This window comes from Mirounga angustirostris, unplaced genomic scaffold, assembly GCF_029215605.1.
Source record: "Mirounga angustirostris isolate CCGP_5_RB_7025 unplaced genomic scaffold, mMirAng1.0.hap1 SCAF_4, whole genome shotgun sequence".
NCBI classification, from domain to species: Eukaryota; Metazoa; Chordata; class Mammalia; order Carnivora; family Phocidae; genus Mirounga; species Mirounga angustirostris.
This window is the reverse complement of record NW_026991712.1, coordinates 156,132,577-156,159,219: the sequence shown is the minus strand read 5'-3', so window position 1 is coordinate 156,159,219 and position 26,643 is coordinate 156,132,577. Positions and strand designations below refer to the sequence as shown.

At 42.8% G+C, this 26,643-nt stretch overlaps 1 protein-coding gene across 10 annotated transcripts in view; it reads left to right on the top strand.

The window, feature by feature from the left end:
• The window catches only part of ST3GAL3 (ST3 beta-galactoside alpha-2,3-sialyltransferase 3), a 184,069-nt gene that overhangs the window by 88,598 nt on the left and 68,828 nt on the right, over nucleotides 1-26,643 (top strand). For all 10 annotated transcript variants that reach the window (XM_054512919.2, XM_054512914.2, XM_054512918.2 and 7 more), the window contains one exon: nucleotides 18,255-18,347. In XM_054512919.2, coding sequence (XP_054368894.1) covers nucleotides 18,255-18,347 — 93 coding nt within the window. The remainder of the gene's footprint in view (nucleotides 1-18,254; nucleotides 18,348-26,643) is intronic.

Here is a 26,643-nt window from a genome sequence, read left to right as displayed (position 1 = left end):
CTGGCAAAGATGCTCTGCAGCCTGGCGTGCAAAGCCTTCCGTGGTCAGACTTCCTCTCCCGCGCTACCTCCTATCCCTCTGCCACAGGCGAACCCTCCATTCTCCTCTGCCTTGGCATGGGCTTCTTATCTGTGCCTGCACTGCCCTTTCCTTGCTGCTCACCTGGGAAAACTCAAAGGCCACCTCTTCCCTACACAAAATTCACGATCTCCTCCTTGATGCTTCCTGTGAATTTTGTCCCTCTGTCACCAATGATCTCATCGTACTGTAACCAACTGTGTAATAATTATCAATTTATTAAGAGCACCGGCTTGGAGCCAGGCCTGGCTGATTCAAATCCCGGATTGCCATTTACTCTCTTTGTGATTTGGGGCAAGCTCTTGAACCACTCTGAGCCCAGTTTCATCTGTAAGGTGAATATGCCAATATGCCTACCTCACAGGGTTAGTGTAAGGATTCAATTGAAATGATTAATTCATAGGGGTTTCCAAGTACAGAGTATCTAATCCCCTGTTCTGGCCTTCCTGGTCTCCCTAGCACCTAGCCAATGCTGGCGTATCTTTGTGAGGTGCTTGGTAAACCCGGACCGTGGTTGCATGGATGGATGCACAAAGGATAGGTGGATGACTGTGCCCTTCCCCAGTTAGGCTAGGATGCCTCGAGATTGGGCTGCATCCATTCTGTGTGCTCATGCGCTGTATGGCACCTCTCGCATGGCTGATCTGCAGTAAATGGTTGCAAAACTGCCTGTAACTCCTTTCGGTTGTCAGTCGTCTTTGTACACCCGTGGCCCCTGCTCTGTACCAGACGGACGTGAAAAATGGGAATTGTGTCTCCTTGCTTTCCTCTCTTGCATGAGCCCTTGACCGTAGTTGCCTGTGATGGTGATGACTGCTCCTACACACAAGACATCGAATCTGGGGCTCTCTGGCTTTCCCACTGAATTGTCTAGCCTTGGGCTGTTTCCTGGCCTCTGGCTTTGTGGTTCTTGTGCCTCTTACTGTGAGTTCAGGCATTGTAATTCTCCCAGCTTTTATACATCGCTGAGGCAGCCCCAAGGGAAGGATGGTCTGCTCTTTATACCAGGCTAGTGGAGAGATGTCAGCCACATGTTAACATCTGGGGAATGGGGCCCAATTAGGTTAGAAAGCCATAGGCATCGCCCTTAGAAAGATTCTTAATTTAGTGCTCTGGGCGAAAAAGAAATCAAGTATAAGCTGTAAACAAGTGGAATGTCACCAGAATGGAAGAGATGTAGTAATTTACCAAGTCAAGTCACATTGATGAACAAAAGGCATGTTACCTAGGACATGTTAATTAACTACAGTATTTAAACTGTCTCCAGCAGCGTGGGGAGAGGAATTAGGAGGACGCTCCTGTCCTGCTGTCCTGACAGTTGGCTGGTACACAGTGGGCTGTTTTGCGGCTTGCTCTTGCATCCCAGGCTAGGCCCATGAAGCATTTGAGTTCAACTTGGTCTTTAGCCCGGGGAATAACTCACAAGTTAAGGTACAAGCTAGAATGTTCCTGCCTCTAATTGCAAAGACTTTTCCAGTCCGGTGCTTATCTTCAGAAGAAAGCACAGCTGTGTGGGAATGATTTTTACCTGCTTCCAGGGAAAAGTTTCCAAGTTCAGGGTTCTGAGTTCTGGAGGTGATCCCTTAGCAGTGGGTGGATCTCCTCTTACGAAGTCACCTTCTGCTCTGTTATGTTCTACTTCTGATGTACAGGAAAGAACCTGAACTTGAGTCAGAAGAACTAGGTTTGAATTCTGCCCCTGCTGCTTAGAATTACATGACTGTAGATAATTTGTCTTAGTTCTCTGAATACCAGTTTTTCCTTACGAAGAAATGTAGGTAATAATACCTACCTCCCAAGATTCTTAGGAAGAATAGAAGAAAGGCTTGTATGAAGTATGAATAAATTTATAAATGTAAGAATTTCTTTTTATTTGTCTTGATTGGATTCATTTAGATTTTTAAATATTTAATTTTTAAATTAAACAATTTTTTTTACAGAATTTATTTTTAAAATTGAAATATAGCTGACACACCACGTAACATTAGCTTCAGATGTACAACATAGTGATTTGAAGAGTCCATATGTTATGCTTTGTTCATCACAAATGTAGCCACCATCTGTCACTATACTTCTGGAGTATAGGAGTGCATATGTTTTGGAAATTTTTCAGCCATTATCTGTTTAAATATTGCCTCTGCCCACTCTCTCTCTACTCCCTTTTAATCAGAGTTTAAATGTTAGACCTTCACCTTCTAGCCTCCGGGTCTACTAATATCTCTTCCCTATTTTCCATCTTTTGATCCTTTCCACATTAAACTAGAACCCCAAAGGACTCAGCATAGGAGGAACTAGAAGGAAACCTGCACCCCTCAACCAGAAAAGGTTGCCAGAACTCTGAGTGGATCAGGGCAATAAGTTAATAAACAAGCAATACTTGATATTCACAGCCAGGTGATCTATGGAACCTCAAGTGGTGAACTTTTAAGTATTTAAGAGTTTAAGGTATTACAGATTGGCAGTGCCACCAAGGTCTTGGCAGAGGCAAATGCAGGCCTGCTCTGGAGGAAGACGTGAGCTCCTTGCAAATAACCTTTCAAGGAAATGAACAGCTAACAGTAAAGCACATGAGGAAATAAGGCTCCATTAGTGAGAACCATGAAAAACACCAGACAACAGAGGGGGACCTGCAAAGATTTGTGAAATCAGAATTACCAAACACAATTGATAAAGCAATTAGATATACTATATTTAAAGAAATAAGGACGAGATTGAATTATGTATTATATACGTGGTTAGGGGATTATAAAAAGCAAAATATCCGATTTGGAAAAACAAAACTTCTAGAATTGAAAAACATTAAGTAAAATTAAAAACTCAGTAGGATTTAAACAGGATTAGATACAACTGAAGACTGTGTTAGTGAACTGAAAGATAAGCCAGAAGAAATTATCTATAGTGGGTTGGCCAACTTTTTCTGTAAGGGCCGGATGGTCACCATTTTAGCCAACACTGGCTTTATTGTTTCTGTTGTAACTACTCAGCTCTGCTGCTGTAACATAAAAGCAGGCAGGGACAGCACGTAGACAAATGAGTAGGTCTGTATTCCCATGAAATTTCATTTATGGACACTGAAATTTTAATATAATTTCTATGTATCATGAAATAGTCTGATTTTTTTTCTCAGCTGTTACAAATAACTCTTAACTCATGGGCCATCAGAAAAACAAGATAGTGGGTTAGATTCAGCCCACAAATCATAGGTGCCTTAATTGAGAGTCCTGCACAGATAGAGCTGCATGAGAATTGTCTCCTCCTCTCAGGTGCTTTCCATTCTTGAAATTCTATCATACAGAAATAGTCTTAATTAAAATGTCTCTATATCCAGTGATTCCCCACAAATCTGGAAATAGATGTTTTGGATTTTTTTTGGTCTTCACTATATTCTTTTAATTATATCTCTGTGGGGAAAAATAGTTTTCTGTTTCCTTTGAGAATTCCCTACTGCTTGTATTATATGACAAAATCATGTGTCAACGCTATGGAAATTATTCAGAATACTTATATGCAGTAGGCTGTACGAACCTTGTCTTTTAACTGCAAGCTATGTTGTTCAGGAGGGAAGTGTTTTGTTTTGTTTTTAAAGATTTTTTATTTATTTATTTGACAGAGAGAGAGTGCGAGAGCACAAGCAGGGGGAGTGGCAGGCAGATGGAGAGGGAGAAACAGGCTCCCCACAGAGCAGGGGAGCCCTATGTGGGACTCAATCCCACAACCCCAGGGTCATGACCTGAGCCAAAGGCAGTCGCTTAACCAACTGAGCCACCCAGGCACCCAGGAGGGCAGTGTTTTTTGGCAGTTAAAAACATGGGCTGTGCTATCAGACATGGATTTTTTTTTTAAATGTTTTATTTATTTATTCATGAGAGTCAGAGAGAGAGAGAGAGAGAGAGAGAGGCAGGGAGCCCGATGCGGGCTCGATCCCAGGACCCCGGGATCATGACCTGAGCCGAAGGCAGACACTTAACCATTTGAGCCACCCAGGCGCCCCCAGACATGGATTTTTAAAGCCCAGTTCCACATCTTACTAACTATAATTTTGAGTGAGCTGTAAAGTGGGGATAATAATAATCATCCACGGATGAGATTCAGCCTATCCTGTACCCTTATCAGTGTCTGCTAAACTGGGAAGGATATAACCCAAAAATGAGACTTGAACCTCAACTTGCCTCCTTCTCCATGCCCCAGGTTTCATTTATTCACTCATTCATTTAGCAAAAAAAATTTTTTAAGATTTTATTTATTTATTTGAGAGAGAGAGAAAGAGTGTGTGTGCGTGAACAGGGAGAATGGCAGAGGGAGAGGCAGAAGGAATCCCAAGCAGACTCCCCGCTGAGCACAGAGCCTGACTCAGGGCTTGATCTTATGACTCCGATATCATGACCGAGAGTCTGATGCTCAACCGACTGAATGAGCCACCCAGGTGTCCCACAAATATTCCTTGAGTACCAACTATGCTCTTTGTAATTGGGATAAAACTGAAAATTCTAAGCCAAACAGATGACCTTATAAGCTTGATTGGAAAGGGTGTCTTGTGAGCTAAAGACTTAGTGAATGGGAAGGGAGTAACTGAGAACGGCGGCGGGAGGGGTAGGAGGTAGTGTTTCTGGATAGCATCAACAATGGATGGGTTTTTGTTTTTTATTTTATCTAATAAGAATGACATAAGTGATGACTTGAAAGCATAGATGGCGTACAAAGAGGATACAAGGGACCTCAGCTGCATGGGGAATACAAGAAAGAGCAGCCTCCATCACACAGGGCTGGAGAGGAAATGGCGTTTTGAGGGGAGACCCAGGTTTCTGTGAGAGCAGTGGATGGAAGGGGCATTCACTGACGAAGCTGAGGATATAAAGGGACAAGACTTCACAGAACACAGTGGAAAGTTAGCATAGTGCAGGCAGGGAGAAGTGGGAGATGGGGCCAAGAAGCAGCAGAGAGCAGTGACTTGAGCATGAAGAAACCGACAAGGACATAATTGAGGGACTGAACAAGAATAACCAGCATGTGAGGCTGCCCCAAGATTGCCCAAGAATTAATCTCGTATTCCCCTGGGGTGGGGGTGGGGGGACACTCAGGCTCTCAGTGTACTCAGCTACAGCTTGATTGGATGATACCTGTGGGGAAAGGGGGGCAGTCTGGTTCCTGGGGAGGCTCTGGGTTCTCTGAGAGTCTGCTGTTCGAAGTCGGGGGTCCTGGGGAAAGGCTCAGGGCTACAGGTTGCTGCCCCAACAGTGAGGTGAGCACTTCCTCCTTTATTCAACCAATGTCTTGAGCAACTTCAGTGTGTCAAGCAATGTTCTGTGCTGTAAGAATATCCCAGTCATTGAGTCCCAAAGTCGGTCATTAAACAAAAAGTATAACCAATAAGTCAAGTTTTCAATATCTTGGAAGGTAGTAAGTGGCATGGCAGAAAATAGAGCAGGACAGGGGAACGCTGGAGGAGAGATTGGGAGTTTGAATGTAGTAGGGTGGGCCTCGTTGGAGGGCGGCATTTGAGCAAGGCCTCAAAGGAAGAGAGGGGGTTTAGGGGCACCAGTATCGGGAGACAGAACACTCAGCACAGAACCCTAAGGAAATCTCACTTAGGAGCCGGGAATGTGCCCATTAGTCCGGCGGAGAGAAGAGCCACCTGGAGCTTCAAAGGAGCCAGCGCCTGGTGTCCAGGTGTGTGTGTTTCCTGAGCTCATGCCAGTCTTCAGGGAGCTGATTTAGTAAAGTGGAGGTTTCGTCTGTTTCAGCTTAGCGTGGGTAGGTGCTCTGTGCTCTGGGAAAGCTCCTGTCTGCTGCCACAATGTGGTGTTTTATAGTCACCATGTGGGCGAGAGCACTGGGACTTTAGTGCTCAGTCTACTTTCGTAAGGAATTCTCTGTGAAGACACAAAGATATGAAAGCCAAAACCAATTATTTTTAACCTCCAAAGGCTTGTGAAAACCCAAGTCGTCTGTGAAAGGCCTATAAACCTGGGGCAGTCTAAAATACACCCCAAGGCCTAGTTTACTGTTTCCCCGAATGGCCTGCCAAAGTCCCTATGGCTACAGTGAGAAAGTGTTTATTGAACACTTACTATATGCCTGATGCTGTACTTGGTGCTTTCTGCTTTACCTGTTCTCACCACAGCTGCTTAGAAGACCTCGCCAGCCCCATGTGTCATCTGAAGCTGATGACTCCCAAAGGTATAGTGAATGCCTAGTCCTCTTTCCCCATACTTCAGACTTGTTTACCCAGTTGCCTCCTTTATGTGGGTGTGTAGGCACGTCACACTTCACAGATCTAGAACCAAACTCCTGATTCACATCCCCTGCCTCCCAGAATCTTCCCTACCCCACTACATGGTAACTTCATCCTTCCACTTGCTCAGGTCAAAAACCTTAGCATCATGTCTTTGACACTAATCATCAGCAAAGCCTACTGGCTTTGCCTTAAATATCTGGAGGTCCAGCCACTTCTCACTCCTTCTCCCGCCATCACTCTGTCCGGACAACCACCATCTCCTACATGACAGCCCTCCTGCCTGCTTTCACACTTGCTTCCCAGTGGTCCAGTTCCACGCTGAAGCCAAAGTGATCCATCCTGTTAAGTGCAAGATAGACCTAGTTACTCCTGTGCTCAGAACTCTCCAGTGGCTCCCCATTTCTCTTAGTATAAGAGCCAGGGTTTTTACCATGCTCAACCAAGGCCCTTCCACAGTCTAAACTCCTGTTTTCTTACCACTCTTCTTGTTTATTATACTATACAGGGCTCCTTGCTGCGCCTCAAATACTTCAGGCCCACCCCTGCCTCAGACTCTTGGCATTTGCTCATTTCTTTGTTTGGGATGCTCTTCCCCAGACATCTGCAGAGACTGCCTCACCTTTTCAGACGTTAGTTCAAATGTCCCCTGCCCATCCCACTTAAAGTTGTAACCCTAACCCCCATTGGCATTCCCCGTTCCCCCTACTGTGCCATTTTTCTCCAGAGTGTTTTCCACTATTGGATATCTATGTTTTACCTACTTGTTTGTCCCCTCCCACGAGAGGGAGGGCAGATGGAAGGGGTTTGTCTATTTTTTTCACTACTACTTCTTAGCACCTAACAGTGCCCAGCACTTGGTAATTGCTCAGTAAACATTTGTTGCATGGATGAATGAATGAATGAATGAACAAATGAATTGGTGGATAATTCTATGAAGTAGGTGGTACTTAAATGCCTTTTAACAAATGAGAAAGTTACCATAGAAAGAATTTACCTGTGTTCACAGAATGGTGTGTGATCAAGCCAGCCTTCAAACTCCTCTCCGCTTGGCTCCAAACTTCTACTCATCCCACTATTCCACAGAGCTTTCTCTTTTTTCCAAATTCACTCTGTCAATTTGATCCCCAGTAAGCTTCGTAAGGGCAGGAGGTAGGAATGTCCTGCTCACAGGTGTACTCCCAGTGCCTCGTGTAGTGTTCCTAGTGCACAGTGAATATTCAATAAATGTGTGTAAACTCAATTAAGGACAGAGGAGGAGGATATAAGACAGAATAGTGCCATCTGTAATAACAAAACGCAGACACTAAGTCTCAGTACTGGAAGATTTTGGAAGAATGGGAAGTGCAGTGATGAGGAATGCCACGTGACCCCTGTCTTTAACCCTGCGTGTCACCATCTCCCGGAGGGTCTCTCACTTCAAGAACTGCCGCCACCATCATGTGGACTCTAGAGAGCACGGGTTCTCTTTAATGCTTTAAAAAAAGAGGGGGGAGAAAACAACAACAAAAACCTTTTTTTCTTGGTTCCTCTAACCAAAGCTAAAAATATTTCACTGAAGACTAAAAGGGGACAACAGAGAAATAAACCCCGAGAGCACAGAAAGCCAAAAAGGTAGTCTGGTTTGCAAACTACAGCATTCTGTTTCTTCTGTAGATAGCTCAGGCCAGAGCCCTCCTTAGTTCACAGCGGGAGAGTGTGGCCTGGCAGGACTGGACTGGGCTCTTTCCTTCACAGCTTCTAGCCTGTTCACAACCCCCACTGTTCAAAGACTTCCTCCTACACGTCTTGGTACCTATATGATCAAGACCCAGAGAGCCACATTCCTTCTTTGTAGCTCACCTGGAGCTCTCAGCACAGTGGCTCCTCAACTCGACTGCATATTGGAATCACCCGGGGAGCTTAAACAAATTACCCATGCCTGCGTCCTACCCGGTATAGATTCTGAAGTCATGGGGTTCAGGTGTAGCCTGGGCATTGGGTTTTTTTTTAAGCTCTTCAGGTGAGTCCAGTATAGTTCCAAGTTGAGAATCACCGCTCTAAAAGATACTGTCTTTTGTCTGAGGAACTCTGCACTTTCCCAGTTGGTTGATAACAAGAATAAACTCAGGTTTGAGGGGAGAGCCCTGCCAACACAGAGGAGTCTGTCTACATATGTTGGCTCTTAGCCCAGGTCCTCACCACCCAGAGATTCTGATTTAGCAGATCAGGAATCAGACTTAGGTGCCTTAGTGTTTAAAAGTTCCCTCAGGTGATTCTAATAGGCCAGGGTTGAGAACCGTGGAGATACAGCCTTCAAGCCTGTCACTATAATCATCTCTGGGTATGTCATAATAACTATGGCAGAATGTAGTAGTAGTTATATTAGGATGGTGGGATTGTGGATGCTTTTTTCCTTTTGAGTTTACGTTTTTTGTGTTGCCCTCATACATGTACAATGAAAAGATATATTTGGATGTGCTTCTTTTCTGTACTTTTCTTTCAAACTTCCATTATGATCTCTAGGTCTCTAAACACTACTTTCAAAAATCTATTTTATATTAATTTTTGGTTACCGGCCCTTTCTCTAGTTTTTTCTTTATGGGCTTTAAAAAATCTGAATCAGTTATTTCAAGAGTTTCCTGTGCATTCTGTTGACCTACTTAAGTATCCCTTCCTTACCTATAATTGAAGTAATATTTGTGTGAAGACTTGCTTTGCTGTGTTGTCAAATCCCCAGGAGGCCCGAGGGTGAGACATGGTAAGTCTGAAAGAATGGGCAGACCAAATCATGCAAGGCTTTTGATATAACAGTAAGAAGTTTAGGCTTCATCTTGAGGGCAGAGATGCCATTGAGGTGTTTTAAGCAGGTGAAAAACATAATCAGTTTTGTAGGAAGATGACTTTGTCTGCAGGAGGGTAGGAGGATTGGAGAGGACAGAAGTGTAAAGAGAGATAGTACACAGAAGGCCATCAAAGAAGTAAAGAGCAGAATCAGTAGAGAAAAATCAACAAAACTAAAAGCTAATTCTTTTTTTTTAAGATTTATTTATTTATATGACACAGAGAGAGAGAGAGAGAGAGAGAGAGAGAGAAAGCACAAGCAGGGGGAGGGACGTTAGTTCAAATGTCCCCTGCCCATCCCACTTAAAGTTGTAACCCTAACCCCCATTGGCATTCCCCGTTCCCCCTACTGTGCCATTTTTCTCCAGAGTGTTTTCCACTGTTGGATATCTATGTTTTACCTACTTGTTGTTTGTCCCCTCCCACGAGAGGGAGGGCAGGTGGAAGGGAGGGAGAGGGAGAAGTAGACTCCCCACCGAGCAGGGAGCCCGATGTGGGGCTCGATCCCAGGACCCTGGGCTCATGACCTGAGCTGAAGGCAGACGCTTAACCGACTGAGCCACCTAGGTGCCCTGAAAAGCTAGTTCTTTGAAAATATCAATAAAATTGATAAACCTCTAGTCAGGCTAACCAAGAAAAAAGAAGATACAAAAGACTAATATCAGAAATAAAAGGGGCATTGTCACTACTGATCCTGTGGATATTAAAAGGATAATAAAGGAATATTATGAACAAGTCTGTAAAGGCAGTTTGATAACTTAGGTACAATGGACCAATTCCTTGGAAGACACAAACTTCCAAAACTCATGCAAGAAGAAATAGATCATCTGAATAGGTCTGTATCTACTAAAGAAATTGAATCAAAATTTAATAACCTTCGAAGACAGAAAACACTGCACTTAGTTGGTTTCACTGGTGAATTCTATCAAACATTTAAGGAAAAGATGATACCGATTCTCTGGAATCTCTTCCAGAAAATAGAAACAGAGGGAACCCTTCCTAACTTGTTCTGTGAAGCTAGCATTAATCTAAAGCCAAAACAAGATGAAGACATTATAAGAAAGCCTGGCTCAGTTGGTAGAGCATGTGACTCTTGATCTCGGGGTCGTGAGTTCAAGCCCCACATCGGATGTAGAGATTGCTTTAAAAAAAAAAAGACATTGTAAGAAAGGAAAACTACAGACCGTTACCTCTCATGAGCATAACATAAAAGTCCTCAACAAAATATTAGCGTATTGAATCCAACAATGTATAAAAAGAATCAAACACTACAACCAAGTGGGGTTTATTCCAGGCATGCAAAACTGATTCAACATTGGAAAATCAGTGACTGTATTCCATCCCATCAACAGGCTAAAGGAGAAAAATTATATGATCACATCTATAAGGTACAGAAAAAGCATTCAGTATAATCCAATATCCAATCATGATTTTAGGGAGAAAAAAACCCGTCAACAAACTAGTAATAGAGTATGATAAAGAACACCTACAAAAAACCCTGCAGTTAACATCATGCTTAATAATGAGAAAACTAGATGCGTTCCCCCAAGACTGGGAAAAGGCAAGAATGTCCCCTTTCACCACTCCTTTCCGGTATTATACTGTAAGCTCCAGCTAATTCAATTAAAAAAAAAAAAAAGAAAAGGAATTAAAAGGCATAGAGATTGGGAATGAAGACATAAAACTGTCTTTTTTCACAGATGACATGATTGTCTATATAGAAAAATCCAGAGACTTGCCAAAACACTCCTGGAGCTAATTAGCAATTATAGCAAAGCTATAGGGTATGAGGTTAATAATATACAAAAGTCAGTTGTTTTCCTATATACCAGCAATAAGCAATTGGAATTTGACATTAAAAACACACATCATTAAGGGAACGCTGTGACAATGGAGGCAGAGAGTGGAGTGATGCGCCCACAAGCCAGGGAATGCTGAGGATTGTTGGCTGCCACCCGAAGCTACAGAGGAGCACAGAGCAGATTCTCCCTCAGAGCCTCTAGAAGGAACCACCTGAGGAAACCACCTTGATTTGGACTTCTGGCCTCCTGAACTGTGAGAGGATAAATTTCTGTTTTAAGCTCCCCCACCACCTTTGGGGTAATTTGTGGTGGCAGCCCTTGGAGCCTAATAGTGAGAGAACAGAAGAAGTGCCAGGCTGGGGACCAGCGGCACAAGGGCCTGGGGGTGCCAGGAGGCCTACTCTGCCTTAGAAGAGGCTGAAGATGTCCATCAGATATGCCCAGAGCTGCGTGCCTATGTTTAATGTGGTTATGACACCTGTGACACATTTGTTTCATAATACATCATAATACTAGACTGTGACCCTCTGGAGGACAGCAAAGTCATATGACTTAGGTATAAATCTAACTACACACACACATACCTATTAGCAGAGGTTTGGAGACAGCCAGGTGAGTTGGAGAAAATAATCCCAAGTAAGAAAAATAAAAGGAACAGTTTTTTTCTCATTAGATTAGTGAAATGATAATAATTCAGATGATCTAGAAGTAGTAAAAGCTGAAGTTAAGCTTTAAAACAGGAGCAGTAACTGACATATCTATAGCCTTTCAAAGAATGCTCTGACCTACATTATTACAGGAAATCATTTGATCTTTCCATCCATTCTAGAAAATATGTGTTATTATAGTTATTGTAAGAGTTAAGGAAACTGATTACCTCTTACCTGAGGTTACACAACTAGTAAGTGGAAGAGCTAGTTACCTAAACTCAAGTCTTTTTTTTTTTTTTTAAGATTTTATTTATTTATTTGACTGAGAGAGACACAGTGAGAGAGGGAACACAAGCAGGGGGAGCGGGAGAGGGGCAAGCAGGCTTCCTGTGGAGCAGGGAGCCCGATGCGGGGCTCGATCCCAGGACCCCAGGATCATGACCTGAGCCGAAGGCAGACGCTTAACAACTGAACTACCCAGGAGCCCCTAAACTCAAGTCTTTTTACCTTTATGCCGATTGTTGTTTATACCAAAGAAAGCAAGCGTTTTGGTGAGAGCAGAGGATGGGTTTTAGACTCCGATTGTCTTGTCAAAAATGAGAATAATACTTACCTTAAAGTAGGGCTGCACCAAGGGTATGCAGAGCCCCAGCTAAAAATTTTTTTTAAGATTTTATTTATTTATTTATTTGACAGAGAGAGTGTGTGAGCAGAGGGAGAGGGATAAGCAGGCTTCCCACTGAGCAGGGTCCCAGGACCCTGGAATCATGACCCGAGCTGAAGGCAGTCGCTTAACCGACAGCCACCCAGGCGCTCCCTCCCCCAGCTAAATATTTTTTGTAACACCTCTGGTGTATAAACACGTTGATGGGTCCATGTAAGATACAGTGATTTACTGATGAGGATTTAGAAGAGTGGGGAAGGAAGAGATGCTTATGTATTTGTTTATTGTCCATTCAGTACACATGAAGGGTCTTCACAATACCCAGATGCCATCTCTTTCTGTTCAGGTTCAGGCATCTCTTCGTGTATTTTATTGTCCAGTGCATCATTCCTGGCTAATTCACCCCTCCTGCCACAAGAAAAAACTAATCATACTGTTAGTATTCATAGTACCTTGGCTCTCTGAAACCTGTTTTTTTTTTTTTTTTTAAGATTTATTTATTTATTTTAGAGAGACAGAGAGAGAGAGGGCAAGCGTGGGAGGGGCAGAGGGAGAGGGAGAGAGAATCTCGAGCAGACTCCCCATGGAGCATGGAGCCTGACATGGGGCTGGATCTCATGACCCTGAGGTCATGACCTGAAATCAAGAGCCAGATGCTTGACCAACTGAGGCACTCAGGCTCCCCAGCATTTGACAAATTTCAACATCCATTCATAATAAAAGCTCTCAACAGTTGCGTATAGAGGGAATTTACCTCAACATAATAAAGACCATATATGACAAGCCCACAGCTAACATCATCCTCAACAGTAAAAAGCTGAAAGCTTTTCCTCTAAGGTCAGGAACAAGACAAGGATGTCCACTCTCACTACTTTTATTCATCATGGTATTAGAAGCCCTAGCCAAAACAGGTAAGAAAAAGAAAGGTACCCAGATCAGAAAGGAAGAAGTGAAAGTGTCTGTATTTGCAGATGACATGATATTGTGTAGAGAAGATTCTAAAGACTCCACCAAAAAACCGTTTGAATTAATAAATGGATTCAGTAAAGTTGCAGGATACAAAATCAATACACAAAAATCAGTTGCATTTTTATACAGCAGTAACTATAAGGAAGAGAAACTCCTTAAAAATCCATGTACAGTTGCCTCAAAAAGAGTAAAACACCTAGAAATAAATTTAACCGAGGAGGTGAAAGACCTGTACACTGAAGACTGTAAGACTTTGATGGAAGAAATTGAAGAAGGCACAAATAAATGGAAAGATATTCCATGCTCTTGGATTGGAAAAATTAATATTGTTAAAATGTACATACCACTCAAAGCAATCTACAGAGTCAATGCAATCCCTATCAAAATTTATCATTTGAAATTTTATAGTGTTAAAAATAGAACAGCACATCTTCCAACCATGTCCTCTCTCGGACTCTACACCCTGCCTGCCTGGATCTCAGGGCTGTACTGGCTGAGAGAATTATTGTAAAGCTAAACGAAATAATTAGGTCAATATTAGCATATGGTTTATGCTCAGTAAATGTTAGTTTCCATGTTCTTTCCACTACCACCCTGAAAGAGGATGTGGTTTTTGTTTTGTTTTGTTTTGTTTTGTTTTTAAGAAATGTAGAAACAAAATTGAATTGGAGCAGTTGCAACAGATCCCTCATGGAGAGTCTCTGTGAGCATTGCCTATACAGCTCAGGCTAAAGCACTTGCAAGAGCTTACCAGAGAGCATCCTCTCAGCCAAAATGAAATAAATGACAAGGTCCTGGAGACAAAGATAAACTGCAATAATGTCAACTCCAGAATCAGTGATCAAAGAGCAGAGTGGCCTGGTTTGTTGAAAAGGTATTACAGTGCACAGTAAGTAGCAAGAGCTGAAAGGCAGGTCCTCTAGAGCTGAGAAATACCACAGATTCCAGATGGCTCAGATCAAGCAGTCCCTCTGCCTTAAAGTGATGAAAGAGACATAGGACAGTGCTGCCAAGTTTATTATAGATCACCGTAAGTGGGGCAAAATCTGGAAGCCCCAGCCTGCATTGGCGTTCACAAGAGCAAGGGGTCAGTGACGCCCAGGGCAGGATGGATTGGCCGCCCCCAAATGTGGGTGAATGAAGAGACTAACGATAATGCAAGAAGAGCCAGCAGATCTGTAATAATGGAGTCAGATGGAAGAGGGAGTCAGAGGAGATAGAAATTATCCTTAAGGAGAAAAGTTTCATCTTGGAGCTGAAAAGATCTATGGCAGTGTTAAGTAGCCTTTCTTTCATTAGTCTACTTCAGAAAGAAAGAAAAATGAAAATGTTTAATGACAGAATAGGGTTACTAAAGCTAACCTAAGCTGCTTCTGCCATTTCCCAAGTCATGTTCCAGACACAGATCTCTAGTAATTGGAGAAATGCATCTTCATCAGGAAGCTTAGGGAGGATAGCATTGAAGAAGCAGTGGTGGGGCCAGCCCTGGGCCGAGGGTTCTTATCTGTGTGTTCACGCAAGTCCTCCCGACAATAATATTGGCTAGCTCTGATTAAATTGCTATACTGGCTTGAAAGGACACTACTATTTATTTACTGTTGCTTGTCAAGCAGCATGCCAGGTGTTACCTACACGGTCTTGTTCCATTGTCATGACCAGGTAGCTTGGTTCTGCTGGGGAAGGGACTGGTGCTTAAACCAAGTGTTGCAAAGATGACTAGGCAGTCAATGGCCAGTGTGGAGCAGGGTGAGCAGAGGAAGGCCAGCCCTCCTACTTTTGTATTAGGTCCTTCCCCCTGCTTCCCCCCTCCCACCTCCTCAAGGACAGTCCTATCTGCCACATCAGGAGTTTCCCTCTTATTCCAACCAACTTACAAACGTGCTAAATTGTCTCCTAACCTCAAAAACATCTTTCCCTGCTTCCTCCCTTCAACTATTGCCCCATTTCTCTGTCTCCCCTTATAGCAAAAACAGTAGTCTCTATTCCATGACTCCACTCATTCTGTTTTCTCTTAAACCCAGTGAAATCAGCCTTTCACCCCCACTCTCCAGTGAACCAGCTCTTGTCAAGGTCAGGAGTAACCTCCATGTTGCCAAAGCCAGCTGTCAAGCCAGTGGCCACACCTTGCCAGGCCTTCCACTGTGTTCAGTGCAGGTGGTTGCTATGTCCTTGAGATACTTCCTGGCCTTTGGCAACTGAGAGAACACTCACTCTCTCCAGATTAGTGTTCTGTCTCATGGACTGCTCCTTCCAGCCTCTCGAAGCCTCCTCACCTCCCAAACATTGATCCCTGAATGCACTCTCCCACTGGGTGTCATTCAGTGACGCTCCCCTATCATAGAATCCAAACTTGAGTGAAGCATTCATCATTCATCATGATTTGGATGCCTGCCTCTGCCACCTCATCTCTCACATAGCATTGGTGTGGTGCTCGGTGCTCCAGAGGACAGCCAGCCCCTCCAAGTGTGCTTTCTCACCACATCCTCCCAAGGTCCCTGGGAATTGAGTGGTTCCCACTTGCAGATGAGGAAGCCAAGAATCAGATTTTCCATCACTTGCCCAAGTCACACCACTTGCCAGTGTCCTCTGTGAGTTTCTCATTCCAGATCCTGTGCTCTTCCCATTTACAACCCTTTGCTTGGCCTGATCCTTAAACTCTATGCTCCTGGGTGAAGCAGGGGAGTAGAAGTGTGGTTCCTTCTCTTGGGTTCCAGTCTGTCTGCCTGGATTTCCTCTTGAGTGCAGTGGTTCACACTCTTCACCCCAGGGGCTTGGTAGTCACGTTTGCAGGACAATGGATGCTCTTACTGGTTGAAATGCTAAATCGCCCAAAATGAAAGGCCAGCTGGAGAGTATGAGAAGAACAAGGGCTGAATGATTTGATCAGACATCTGTGGGGGCCTCCTGGCATTTGGAGTGTGAGTGCCTTAGAGAAACTAACTATTCTGGCCTGAGAGAGTTGGCGACTGTTAATCTTGGTGGTTTTGACCGCTAACTGCCCCAGAGGTCCCAGGGTGCTGTATGACTCAGAATCCCCAACACTCCCCCTATTCTTCTCTCCCTGGGGTAGTCAGGAGGCCACTGCTAAGGCATTTTAATTTGGTAATAACTTGACCTGGCCCACTGTCCTCGGGGCTGTATGTTTTAGAAGTTACTGTTGCCTTCTAAATGGGGGGTTGATTTAGAGCTGCTCATCCTCGACATCTGGCTACCTTGCACTATCATGGGAAGAGCCTTCCTGGCTGGGTTCTGGCTTCCCTGTGCTCCACCTGGCCAGTGCCCCCTCTTCTCCGTGAGAGATTACCTGAGTCCGCAGACCTTGGGCTGCACATTTTGTTTCGGAAGTAAGTTGTTTACATAAGAAAATACTGTTACGTGAATTCTCTTGTTAAACCTTTGACTTTCTTTGGCCTACCAAAGTCTCAACTCTGGCTTAGCACGGGCATTTGCATCTGCATTTCTGGCTTTACATTTCCTTGGTAGGAAAGGCTAAAAAAAAAAAAAAAAAAATTTTTTTCGCAAGAAATTGCACATGGATACAGATGAGTTTGTCTAAATTCAGTGAGCAGTTCCTCTGTGCCCGGCCCCGGGCTAGGCCCACACGGGCACACGAGTGAATCACACATGACACACGATGGGCAGCGGCATCATCGTTTCTGGCTCTCCAGGCCAGGCGCCAGCCCCCGTTCCCCCAGACCTGCCCCACCCAGTTCCTGCAGAAGGCAGCCCCGAGGGGAGACTTACCAGGGGGCCCCAGCACGGTAGAGCATCTGGGCATCAGCGTGTTGGCCGCGGGCCCAAGGGTGGAGGCGGGGGAGGTTGGGTCTGGGAACTGGCAGCCCACCAGGGCTCCCTCAGGTGCCCCAGCATGCAGGGCCTCCAACCTCGCAGTCGCTGAATGAGCCCTCTTCTTCCGCTGTAGTTTTCTCGGGACTGCACTGGCAAGGATTTTTCGTGGTGGGGCCGTGACTCCAGCCCCGCATGGGACACCTAAGGACATGGAAGCCCAAAGACGTGAAGTGATTTGACTGCAGTTGCCACCACAAAACCAGAGCTAGGACACACAAGTCTTCTGAAAAAATATTCCGCAGATATTCAGCAAACACTCTGACTTGGGGGCTCCTGAGATTGTCTTGATTTCAATACAAGTGCAGTGAGACTGTATCAGAGTCATTTTGTTCCTTCAGAAAATTATAGGCATCTTCTGTGGGCCCATCTCTTCACAAGGGACTGGAGATGCAGGGTTAAATCAGACTCCGGCCTTGGGAATTTGCAGTATAATGAGGGAGACATACTACCAACTATTACAGTACAGTATGGCATGTAATGTGGGTGGCAGGGGGACGGACCATGGGGCACAGGGGAGGCACTTAGGCCAACCTGGGGGTTGGGAATTACTCCCAGTGAAGTTGAGACCTGAGCTTAGTTGTGAAGGACCAGTAGGCATAGCCAGGTGAAGAGGGACAAGGAAGAACATTCCAGGCAGAGAGAATAGGAGAGCAGGAGAGCATCTCCAGCTAAACATCTAATCATTACAGCAATAGCCCCAACATATATTTGACTTCAGGACACTAAGAGTGGTTCCCACTGGCTGGGTCATTGAATGTCTGTGTGGAGAGAATAGAAGCAGGCATGGCTGGTATGTAAGGCCCCACAATGAAGCTTGAAAGGGCAGTGCCTGTGACGGTCAAAGCCTGGGCAGCTCTCTCGCTAGGTCTGGGAGCCTGGATGGAGTTCCTGCTTTCCTTGGTATTAAGCTTGCTGCAAAGAATCTGTGCAAAACCCAGTGAGTTCCTTTTATGAAATTCTATAAGAGGGGCCTTGCTAATTTATCTACCTATTATTCCTTTAGGGCTTTGGGTTTGGGATTCCCCCCTTCCCCCCACAAAGCCTTGGTATAGAAAAGGGGCTGAAAGGCTGATTGTAGAGAATGAAGCTTTATTCAAAGTTTAAAAAAACCTACAGCTCTCCAAGAACTAATACCCTACTGATTGCTCAGTGCCTGGCAAGCTGTGACTTTCCTTCTCTTCCCATAGGCCTGCTGAGTTAGCCACCAAGTACGCAAACTTTTCAGAGGGAGCTTGCAAGCCTGGCTATGCTTCAGCCCTGATGACTGCCATCTTTCCCCGGTAAGTGCTCCTGTTTCTTCCCGCGGCCCGTGGGAGGTCTGGGTCCGTGGCCCGGGAGTCAGAAACCCAGTGCTATACAAGTGATGTGCTCTGAGAACGCAAGATTCTGTTCTGACTTACCTCTGTGTCCTTGAGTCTGCGGGTGCCTGGAAAGGACTTGTTTTGGGTGGTTCCTACCCCAGTCCCATTCTACGCCCTTGCTATACCTTACCCCATCCTGCCTCTGGGAGCTTACACCTGCCGGCCCAGCCTGTCTCTGTGGAGGGGAGGGAGCGGGTCGAACCTATGTGGTTGCTCCTTGGAAGCCAGGTACCCAAGGGCAGCTGGACAAGGCTACCCGGCACAGAGGCTCCGAGCCATGGTATCAGAACTACGTGGCTTCAGGGAAGCATATCCAAATAAAGCAGGGAACAAAGAGGAGTTTCAGAGGCTGGCCGTTCCAGCACCTTTCTCTTTGTCCACTTTGCATTCTGGAGTTCCCGGCTTCCTGATACCAAGCTTGCTGAAAGAAGCTGTGCCAAACCCTGGGAGTTCCTTTTACCACTGCCGAGGGGCCTTGCTTCCGTATCTGACTTTTCTGCTCGAGTTTTCTTTCCATGAAGCCGTGGTGTAGAGATGGTCCTGACATGCCAGAATGGACTTTGTCTGCAGTCTGGAGTGCAGCGAGACTATCAGGGTCATTTTGTTCCTTCAGAAAGTTCTCAGAGTGTCTGACTTAGAGTGGCTGGGGGAAAGCCTGCCCCAGGATGCTCTGGGAGTCGGGCTGTAGCACTTGCACCACAGGAGGGGTCCTGGAGGTGGCCTCTTGGGGTGGGATCTGTTCACTGGAGGAATGGCTTGCATCCCATCCCTGAGCAGGCTGAGGTTAGGGCACACAGCATGCTTGCAGAGGAATGCTGAGAAACAGCTTGCCCAAAGTGAATCCAGAATATTTGGTTTTTATGCTTCTTTTTTCTTTTTTTTAAGATTTTATTCATTTATTTGAGAGAGAGAGAGAGAGAGAGAGAGAGCACAAGCAGGGGGAGCAGCAGAGGGAGAGGGAGAAGCAGACTCTGAGCAGGGAGACAGATGCGTGACTCCATCCCAGGACCCTGAGATCATGACCTGAGCTGAAAGCAGACACTTAATGACTGAGCCGCCCAGGCGCCCCTTTCCTTTTCTTTTTCTAATGTGAGCAATCCAAGTTTAGCTCCTTGTCTAAAATAGGGGCTCTGCTAGCTGAATATCTGGTGTCTAGATGGAGATCTCTTTGTCCAGGGTCTGCCTTCTGACTTCATTCCAAATAATTTTCTTCCCCCAGCTATTTATTGAGTACCTCTAGAGTGTCTGGTGCTATGTTCCATATTCTTATAAATGTTTTCTTAGGCTTACTTGACTCAGTCCTCTGGGCCAGACACTTGTGAGTTTTCCTTGACCTGGATATAGGTGTGGTTTGTCTTTTTTTTTTTTTCCCCTTTTTCCAGTTGAAAGTAATACAAGCATATGGTTAAAGAAATAATAACTGAAAATGTGCAGAAGGGTATACGCTCCTGCTCCAGATCCCTGCCCCAGAGACGGTAGTACCATAAATAGAAGCATCACGTATTTATTGTTTTGTATCTTGCTTTTTGCTCCTAACAATGTATGTTAGAGATTATCCTCTTACCAGCATATATGGTACTCTTATTTGTTTAATGATTACATAACATACAACTGTATGGATATATCATAATTTTTTAAAAAGTAAGATTTATTGAAGTTTAATTTATGTGCAGTAAAATCGACTTTTTGATATAGTTGTAGGGATTTTGATAAATGCATACCTTTGAGCAACCACCACAACAGTCCAACAGAACATTTCTATCATCAGCCCCTGAAAGTTCCCTTGTGCTGCTTTGTAGTTAATCCCTCCCCTGACCCCCAGCCCCTGACGACCACTGATCAGTTTTCTGTCCCTGTAGTATTTCCAGAATTTTATATTAATGGAATCATACAGTGGGAAGCCTTTTGAGTGTGCCTCTTTCATTCGGTATAATGTATTGAGATTCATATGTGTGTTGTATGTGTCAGTTCCTTTTTATTGCTGAATGGCGTTCCATTGTATGGATGTAACATAGTGTGTTTACTCAGTAGTCAAAAGACATTTGGGTAAATTCTAGTTTGGGGTGATTATAATGAAAGCCATTATAAACATTTGTATATAGGATGTATGTTTAACTCTACAGGATATTACCAAACTGTTTTCCAAATTGACTGTACTGTTTTGCTTTCCTGCCATCAGTGTATAAGAGTTCCAGCTGCTCCACATCTCTGCCATCAGTGTTTTTAGTCGTAGCTATCCTAATTTATAGTGATACCTCACTGTGGTTTTAATTTGCATTTTGCTAATGACTAATGATATTCCACTTCATTTTCATGTGCTTATTTGGCATTCTTTTCTCTTTGAGGAGTTGTCCAAATCTCTTGCTGTTTTTTAAATTGCTTGTCTTCTTATTGAATTGTAAGACAACTTTACATATTCTGGATAGAAGACCTCTGTCAGATGGATTTGCAAATATTTTCTTCCAGTCTATGGCTTGTCTTTTCATTCTCTTAATAATGTCTTTTATAGAGCAGAAGTTTTTAATCATGATGAAGTCCAGTTTATCAATTTTTTTCTTTTATGGATTTTGCTTTTGGTGTTTTATCTAAGAAATCTTACCCTAGTCCAAAGTCAAAAGGTCTTTCCTTATGTTTTCTTCTAAAATTTTTATAGTTTTAGCCCTTACATTTAAGTCTATGACCCGTATCAAGTTAATTTTTGTATATAGTTTTGCATATGTATGTTCAGTTGTTCCAGAACCATTTGTTGAACACTAGTCTGTCTTCGTTGAATTGTGTTGGCATATTTGTTGAAAATCAGCTAAACATGTATATGTGGGTCTCTTTCTGGAATTCTTGTTCCATTCCATTGATGTTTATGTCTATCCTTGCACCAATATCACACTAATATCATACATAGACAATCATGTCTCCTATTAATAAAGACAGTTTTATTTCTTCCTTTTCAATCTGGATGCCTCTTTTTCCTTTTTCTGGCTCGTTGCACTGGCTAGACTCTTCAGTACAGTGTTGAATAGATGAGGTGAAAGTGAATATACTTGTCTTGTTTTCTAGTCTCAGGGGGAAAGCATTTAGTCTTTCACCATTATGGTGTTAGCTGTAGGTTTTTCATAGGTAACCTTTTCGGATAGAGGGCGTTCTCTTCTATTTCTAGTTTGTTGAGAACGTTTATAATGAATAATGTTGGATTTTGTCAAATGCTGCTTTTTCGGCATCTTTTGACATGACTGTGGCTTTTCTTCTTTAATCTGTTAATATGGTGAATCACAATGATTTGTTTTTCATTGATTGATTTTTGAATGTTAAACCAACCTTTTATTACTGGAATAAACTTCATTTGACTCTAATGTATTGTTCTTTTTATATATTGCTGGGTTCAATTTAGTAGTGTTTTATTAAGGATTTTTGTTTCTCTGTTCATCTGAAATATTGGTCTTTAGTTTTCTTGTAATGTGTTTAGTTTTGGCATCAGGGTAATGCTGACATCATAGGACAAGTGAGAAAATATTCCTTCATCTGCAGTTTCCTGAAAGTTTTGTGTAGAACCGATAATAATTTTCTTTAAATGATTGATAGGATTTATCAACAAAGATATCTAGGGCTACCTAGGTTTTGTATTAAGAAAATCCCTTTGGGGCTCCTGGGTGGCTCAGTTGGTTGAGTGTCTGACTTTTGGTTTCCGCTCAGGTCACCATCTCATGGGTTGTGAGAGCAAGCCCCATGTGGGGCTCCATACTCAGCGGGGAGTCTGCTTGAGATTTTCTCCCTCACCCTCTGCTCCTCCCACTCATGCCCTCCCTCTCTCTCTCTCTCTCTCTCTAATACATAAATAAATCTTAAAAAAAAAAAAAAATCCCTTTCTGGGAAGGTTTATGTATTTATTTTAAGTTTTTTTTTTTTTTAAGATTTTACATGTTTTATTTATTTATTTATTTATTTTAAAAAAGATTTTATTTATTTATTTGACAGAGAGAGACACAGCGAGAGAGGGAACACAAGCAGGGGGAATGAGAGAAGGAGAAGGGAGCCCGATGCCGGGCTCGATTCCAGGACCCTGGGATCATGACCTGAGCCGAAGGCAGACACTTAATGACTGAGCCACCCAGGCACCCCATAGAAATGTAATTCTTAATTAAAAAAACCTTCCCAGAGGGGCACCTTATCTTTATTATTTCCTACCTTACAATTATTTGGGGTTTAATTTGTTCCTTGTTTCTTGAGATAGAAGATTAGACCACTGATTTGATGCTTTGATTCCTTGATTTCATGCTATAAATTTCCCTCTGTAAACTGTATCAGCTGGGGCGCCTGGGTGGCTCAGTCGGTTAAGTGTCTGCCTTTGGCTCATGATCCCAGGGTCCTGGGATGGAGCCCCACATCGGGCTCCCTGCTCAGTGGGGAGTCTGCTTGTCCCTCTCCCTCTGCCCCTACCCTCCAGCTTGTGCTCTTCCTCTCTCTCTCTCTCCTCTCAAATGAATAAAGTCTTTTAAAAAAACTGGATCAGCTACATCCCACAAATTTTGATGTTGTATTATTTTCATTGAGTTAAAGGTATTTTCTAACTTCACTTGTGATTTCTACTTTGACCCATGGGTTCTTTTGAAGGGTTTTGCTTACTTTCCAAATATTTGAGGATGTTCCAAATATCTTTGTGTTGCAGATACCTGGTTTATTTTTGTTGTGATCACAGAATATTTTTTGTATGATTTTAATACTTCTAAGTTGATTGAGAACTGAGTTGTGTGATAAAATGTGGTCCACTTTGGTGAATATTCTGTGTGCATTTGAAATTTTTATGCTGTTATTGGGTATTCTATAAATGGCAATTAGATTAGGTTGGTTGATACTGTGTTTCAAGTCTCTTATATCCTTACTGATTTTCCATCAGTTATTGACAGAGGGATGTCGAGGTCTCCATTTGTTAGTTTTTGCTTCACATATTTTGAAGCTGTGCCATTTAGTGTATGTACAGTTAGGATGGTTATACTCCCTTGCTGTGAACAGATTCCTTCAGTGTTTTGAAATGTCCCTTTTTCCCTGGTGTAATAATCCTTGTTCTGAAATCTTCCTTGTTTATGTAGCCACTCCAGCCTTTTTAGAGTTAGCTTCATTGTGCTTTATGTTTTCCCATATTTTTATTTTTGTGTGTATTGTGGGGGGAAGCATATATTTGTGTTTACCCTTGAGCCTCAGAGAAGTTGGGTCTCAGGGCTGGTTCACTCAGAGTGGGTCTTTTTTATGTTTAACTATCTGTGTCTTTATAATTAAAGTGAGTTTCTTGTAGACAGCATGTAGTTGAGTCTTGCTTTTTTATCCAATCTGGCGATGTCTGCCTTTCATTGCAGTGCTTATACCATTTACATTTAATGTAATCCAGTGTGGTTGGGTTTAAATCTGTCTTGTTACTCATTTTCTGTTGTTTGTTTGTTTTTTCTTTCTTTTTCTACCTTCTTTTGGACAAATTGAATGTGTTTTATGGCTTCATCTTACCTACACTATTGGCTTAATAGCTATGCCTCTTTGTTTTATTTTTTCATGATTGTTCTAGAGTTTACAATATGCCTTTAATTTAGAATTTACTTTCATATAATATTATAGGACTTCACTTGGAGTTTAGGAACCTTACAACAGTATAGTTCCATTACCCCTCCCATCCTTTGTGCAAAATAGCATTACATCTATGTATTATAAACCCACATATCATTGTCCTTATTTATTTTTGTTTTAAACAGTTATCTAAAGTGATTTAGAAATGAACTGGAAAAGGCATCCTGTAGAGTGGGAGAAGATATTTACAAATCATATATCTCATGTGGAGTTATATTTAGAATATATAAAGAACTACAACTCAACAACAAAGCAACTGATTAAAAAATGAGCAAAGGACTTGAATAGATATTTCTCCAAGGAAGATATACAGAGGGCCCAACAAACACCTGGAAAACTGTTCAACATCACTAATCATTAGGGAATGCAAATCAAAACCACGATGAGCTATCATCTTATCCCCATTAGGATGGTTGCTATCAAAAAAGAAAGAGAGCGTGAGAAAGAGAAAATAACAAGTGTTGACAAAGATGTAGAGAAATTGGAACCCTTGTACACTGTTGGCCAGAATGTAAAATGGTGCAGCCACTATGGGAACAGTATGATAATTCTTCAAAAAAATTGAAAATGGAATGACTAGGTGACCCAGCAATTACATTTCTGGGTATATACTCAAAAGAAATGAAAGCAGGGTCTCAAACTGATATATATATATATATATATTTTTTTTTTTTTTTAAGATTTTTTTTATTCATCTATTCATGAGAGACAGAGAGAGAGAGAGAGGCAGAGGGAGAAGCAGGCTCCCAAGGAGCAGAGAGCCCGATGAGGGACTCAATCCCCTGAGCCAAAGGCAGACGCTCAACCATCTGAGCCACCCAGGCGCCCTCAAACTGATATATATTTTTTTAATTAACATATAATGTATTATTTGTTTCAGGGGTACAGGTCTGTGATTCATCAGTATTACACAATTCACAGTGCTCATCATAGCAAACTGATATTTGTACACCCATGTTCATAGCAGTGTTATTTTACAATAGCCAAAGCAATCCAAGTGTCTCTCAAGAGATGGAAGGATAAACAAAATGTGGTATACTCATACAATGGAACATTATTCAACCTTAAAAAAAGAAGGAAATTTTAATATGCTACGACATGTTTGAGCCTTAAGGACATTATGCTAAGTGAAATAAGCCAGTCATAGAAAGAAAAATACGTTTGAGTTTGATAAGTTCTTTATAGATTTTGGATACTAGCCCTTTATCTGATATGTCATTTGCAAATATCTTCTCCCATTCTGTCGGTTGTCTTTTGGTTTTGTTGATTGTTTCCTTTGCTGTGCAAAAGCTTTTTATCTTGATGAAGTCCCAATATAGACTCACTTTTGCCCTTGCTTCCCTTGCCTTTGACGATGTTTCTAGGAAGAAGTTGCTGCGGCTGAGGTCGAAGAGAAAAAAAAAAAGAAAAATACGTTTAATTCCACTTATATGAAGTACATAGAGTAGTCAAGTTCACAGAGACAGAAAACAGAACCATGGTTGCCAGGGGTTGGGCAGGGAGGGGAAATGGGAAGTTGTTGTTTAGTGAATATAGAGTTTCAGTTTTGCAAGATGAAAAGAGTTCTGGAGATTGGTTGTGTAATGTGTATGTATATACTTTAATTAGTACTGAATTGTACACTTAAAAATGTTTAAGATGGGGTGCCTGGGTGGCTCAGTCGTTAAGCGTCTGCCTTCAGCTCAGGTCATGATCCCGGGGTCCTGGGATCGAGCCCCGCGTCAGGCTCCCTGCTCGGCGGGAAGCCTGCTTCTCCCTCTCCCACTCCCCCCGCTTGTGTTCCCTCTCTCGCTGTGTCTCTCTCTGTCAAATAAATAAATAAAATCTTAAAAAAAATGTTTAAGATGGGGGCAACTTGCATGTGACTTTTGATCTTGGGGTTGTGATTTTGAGCCCCATGTTAGACATAGAGCTTACTTTAAAAAAATGTTTAAGATGGGGGCACATGGGTGGCTTAGTCCATTAAGCGTTCGACTCTTGATTTTGGCTCAGGTCATCATCTCAGGGTCCTGGGATTGAGCCCTGCATCAGGCTCCATGCTCAGAGGGGAGGCTGCTTGAGGATTCTGTCTCTTCCTCTTCCTCTGTCCCTCCTTGTGCTTACATAGTCTCTCTCTCAAATAAATAAATCTTTAAAAAAAAGTTTAGATGATATGTGTATTTTACCACAATTTAATTAAAAAAAATTTTTTTAAGAGTTTATTTTTAAGTAATCTCTACACCCAACGTGGGGCTTGAACTTGAAACCCTGAGACCACAGGTCAGTCGCATACTCTACCAACTGAGCCAGCCAGGTGCCCCCAATTTTTAAAAAAAATTTTAATGAGAGGGAAGTCTGTTTTAGTTATCCACAGACTTATTTTTACTGTGGGTCTTTCTTCCTTTGTATAGATACATATTTCCATATGGTTTCCCTTTTCATCTGCTTGAAGAACTTCTTGTAATGATTCCTGTGAGTCAGATTTAATGGCAGTGCAGTCTTTCAGCTTTGGTTTCTCTGATAAAATCTTTATTTTACATTAAGTTTTCTAAGTTTTTTGGGAGGGGGTGGGGAACGATTTCATACACACCAAGTACTTCAAAGTTATAACTTTATTTTCTTTTGGCTT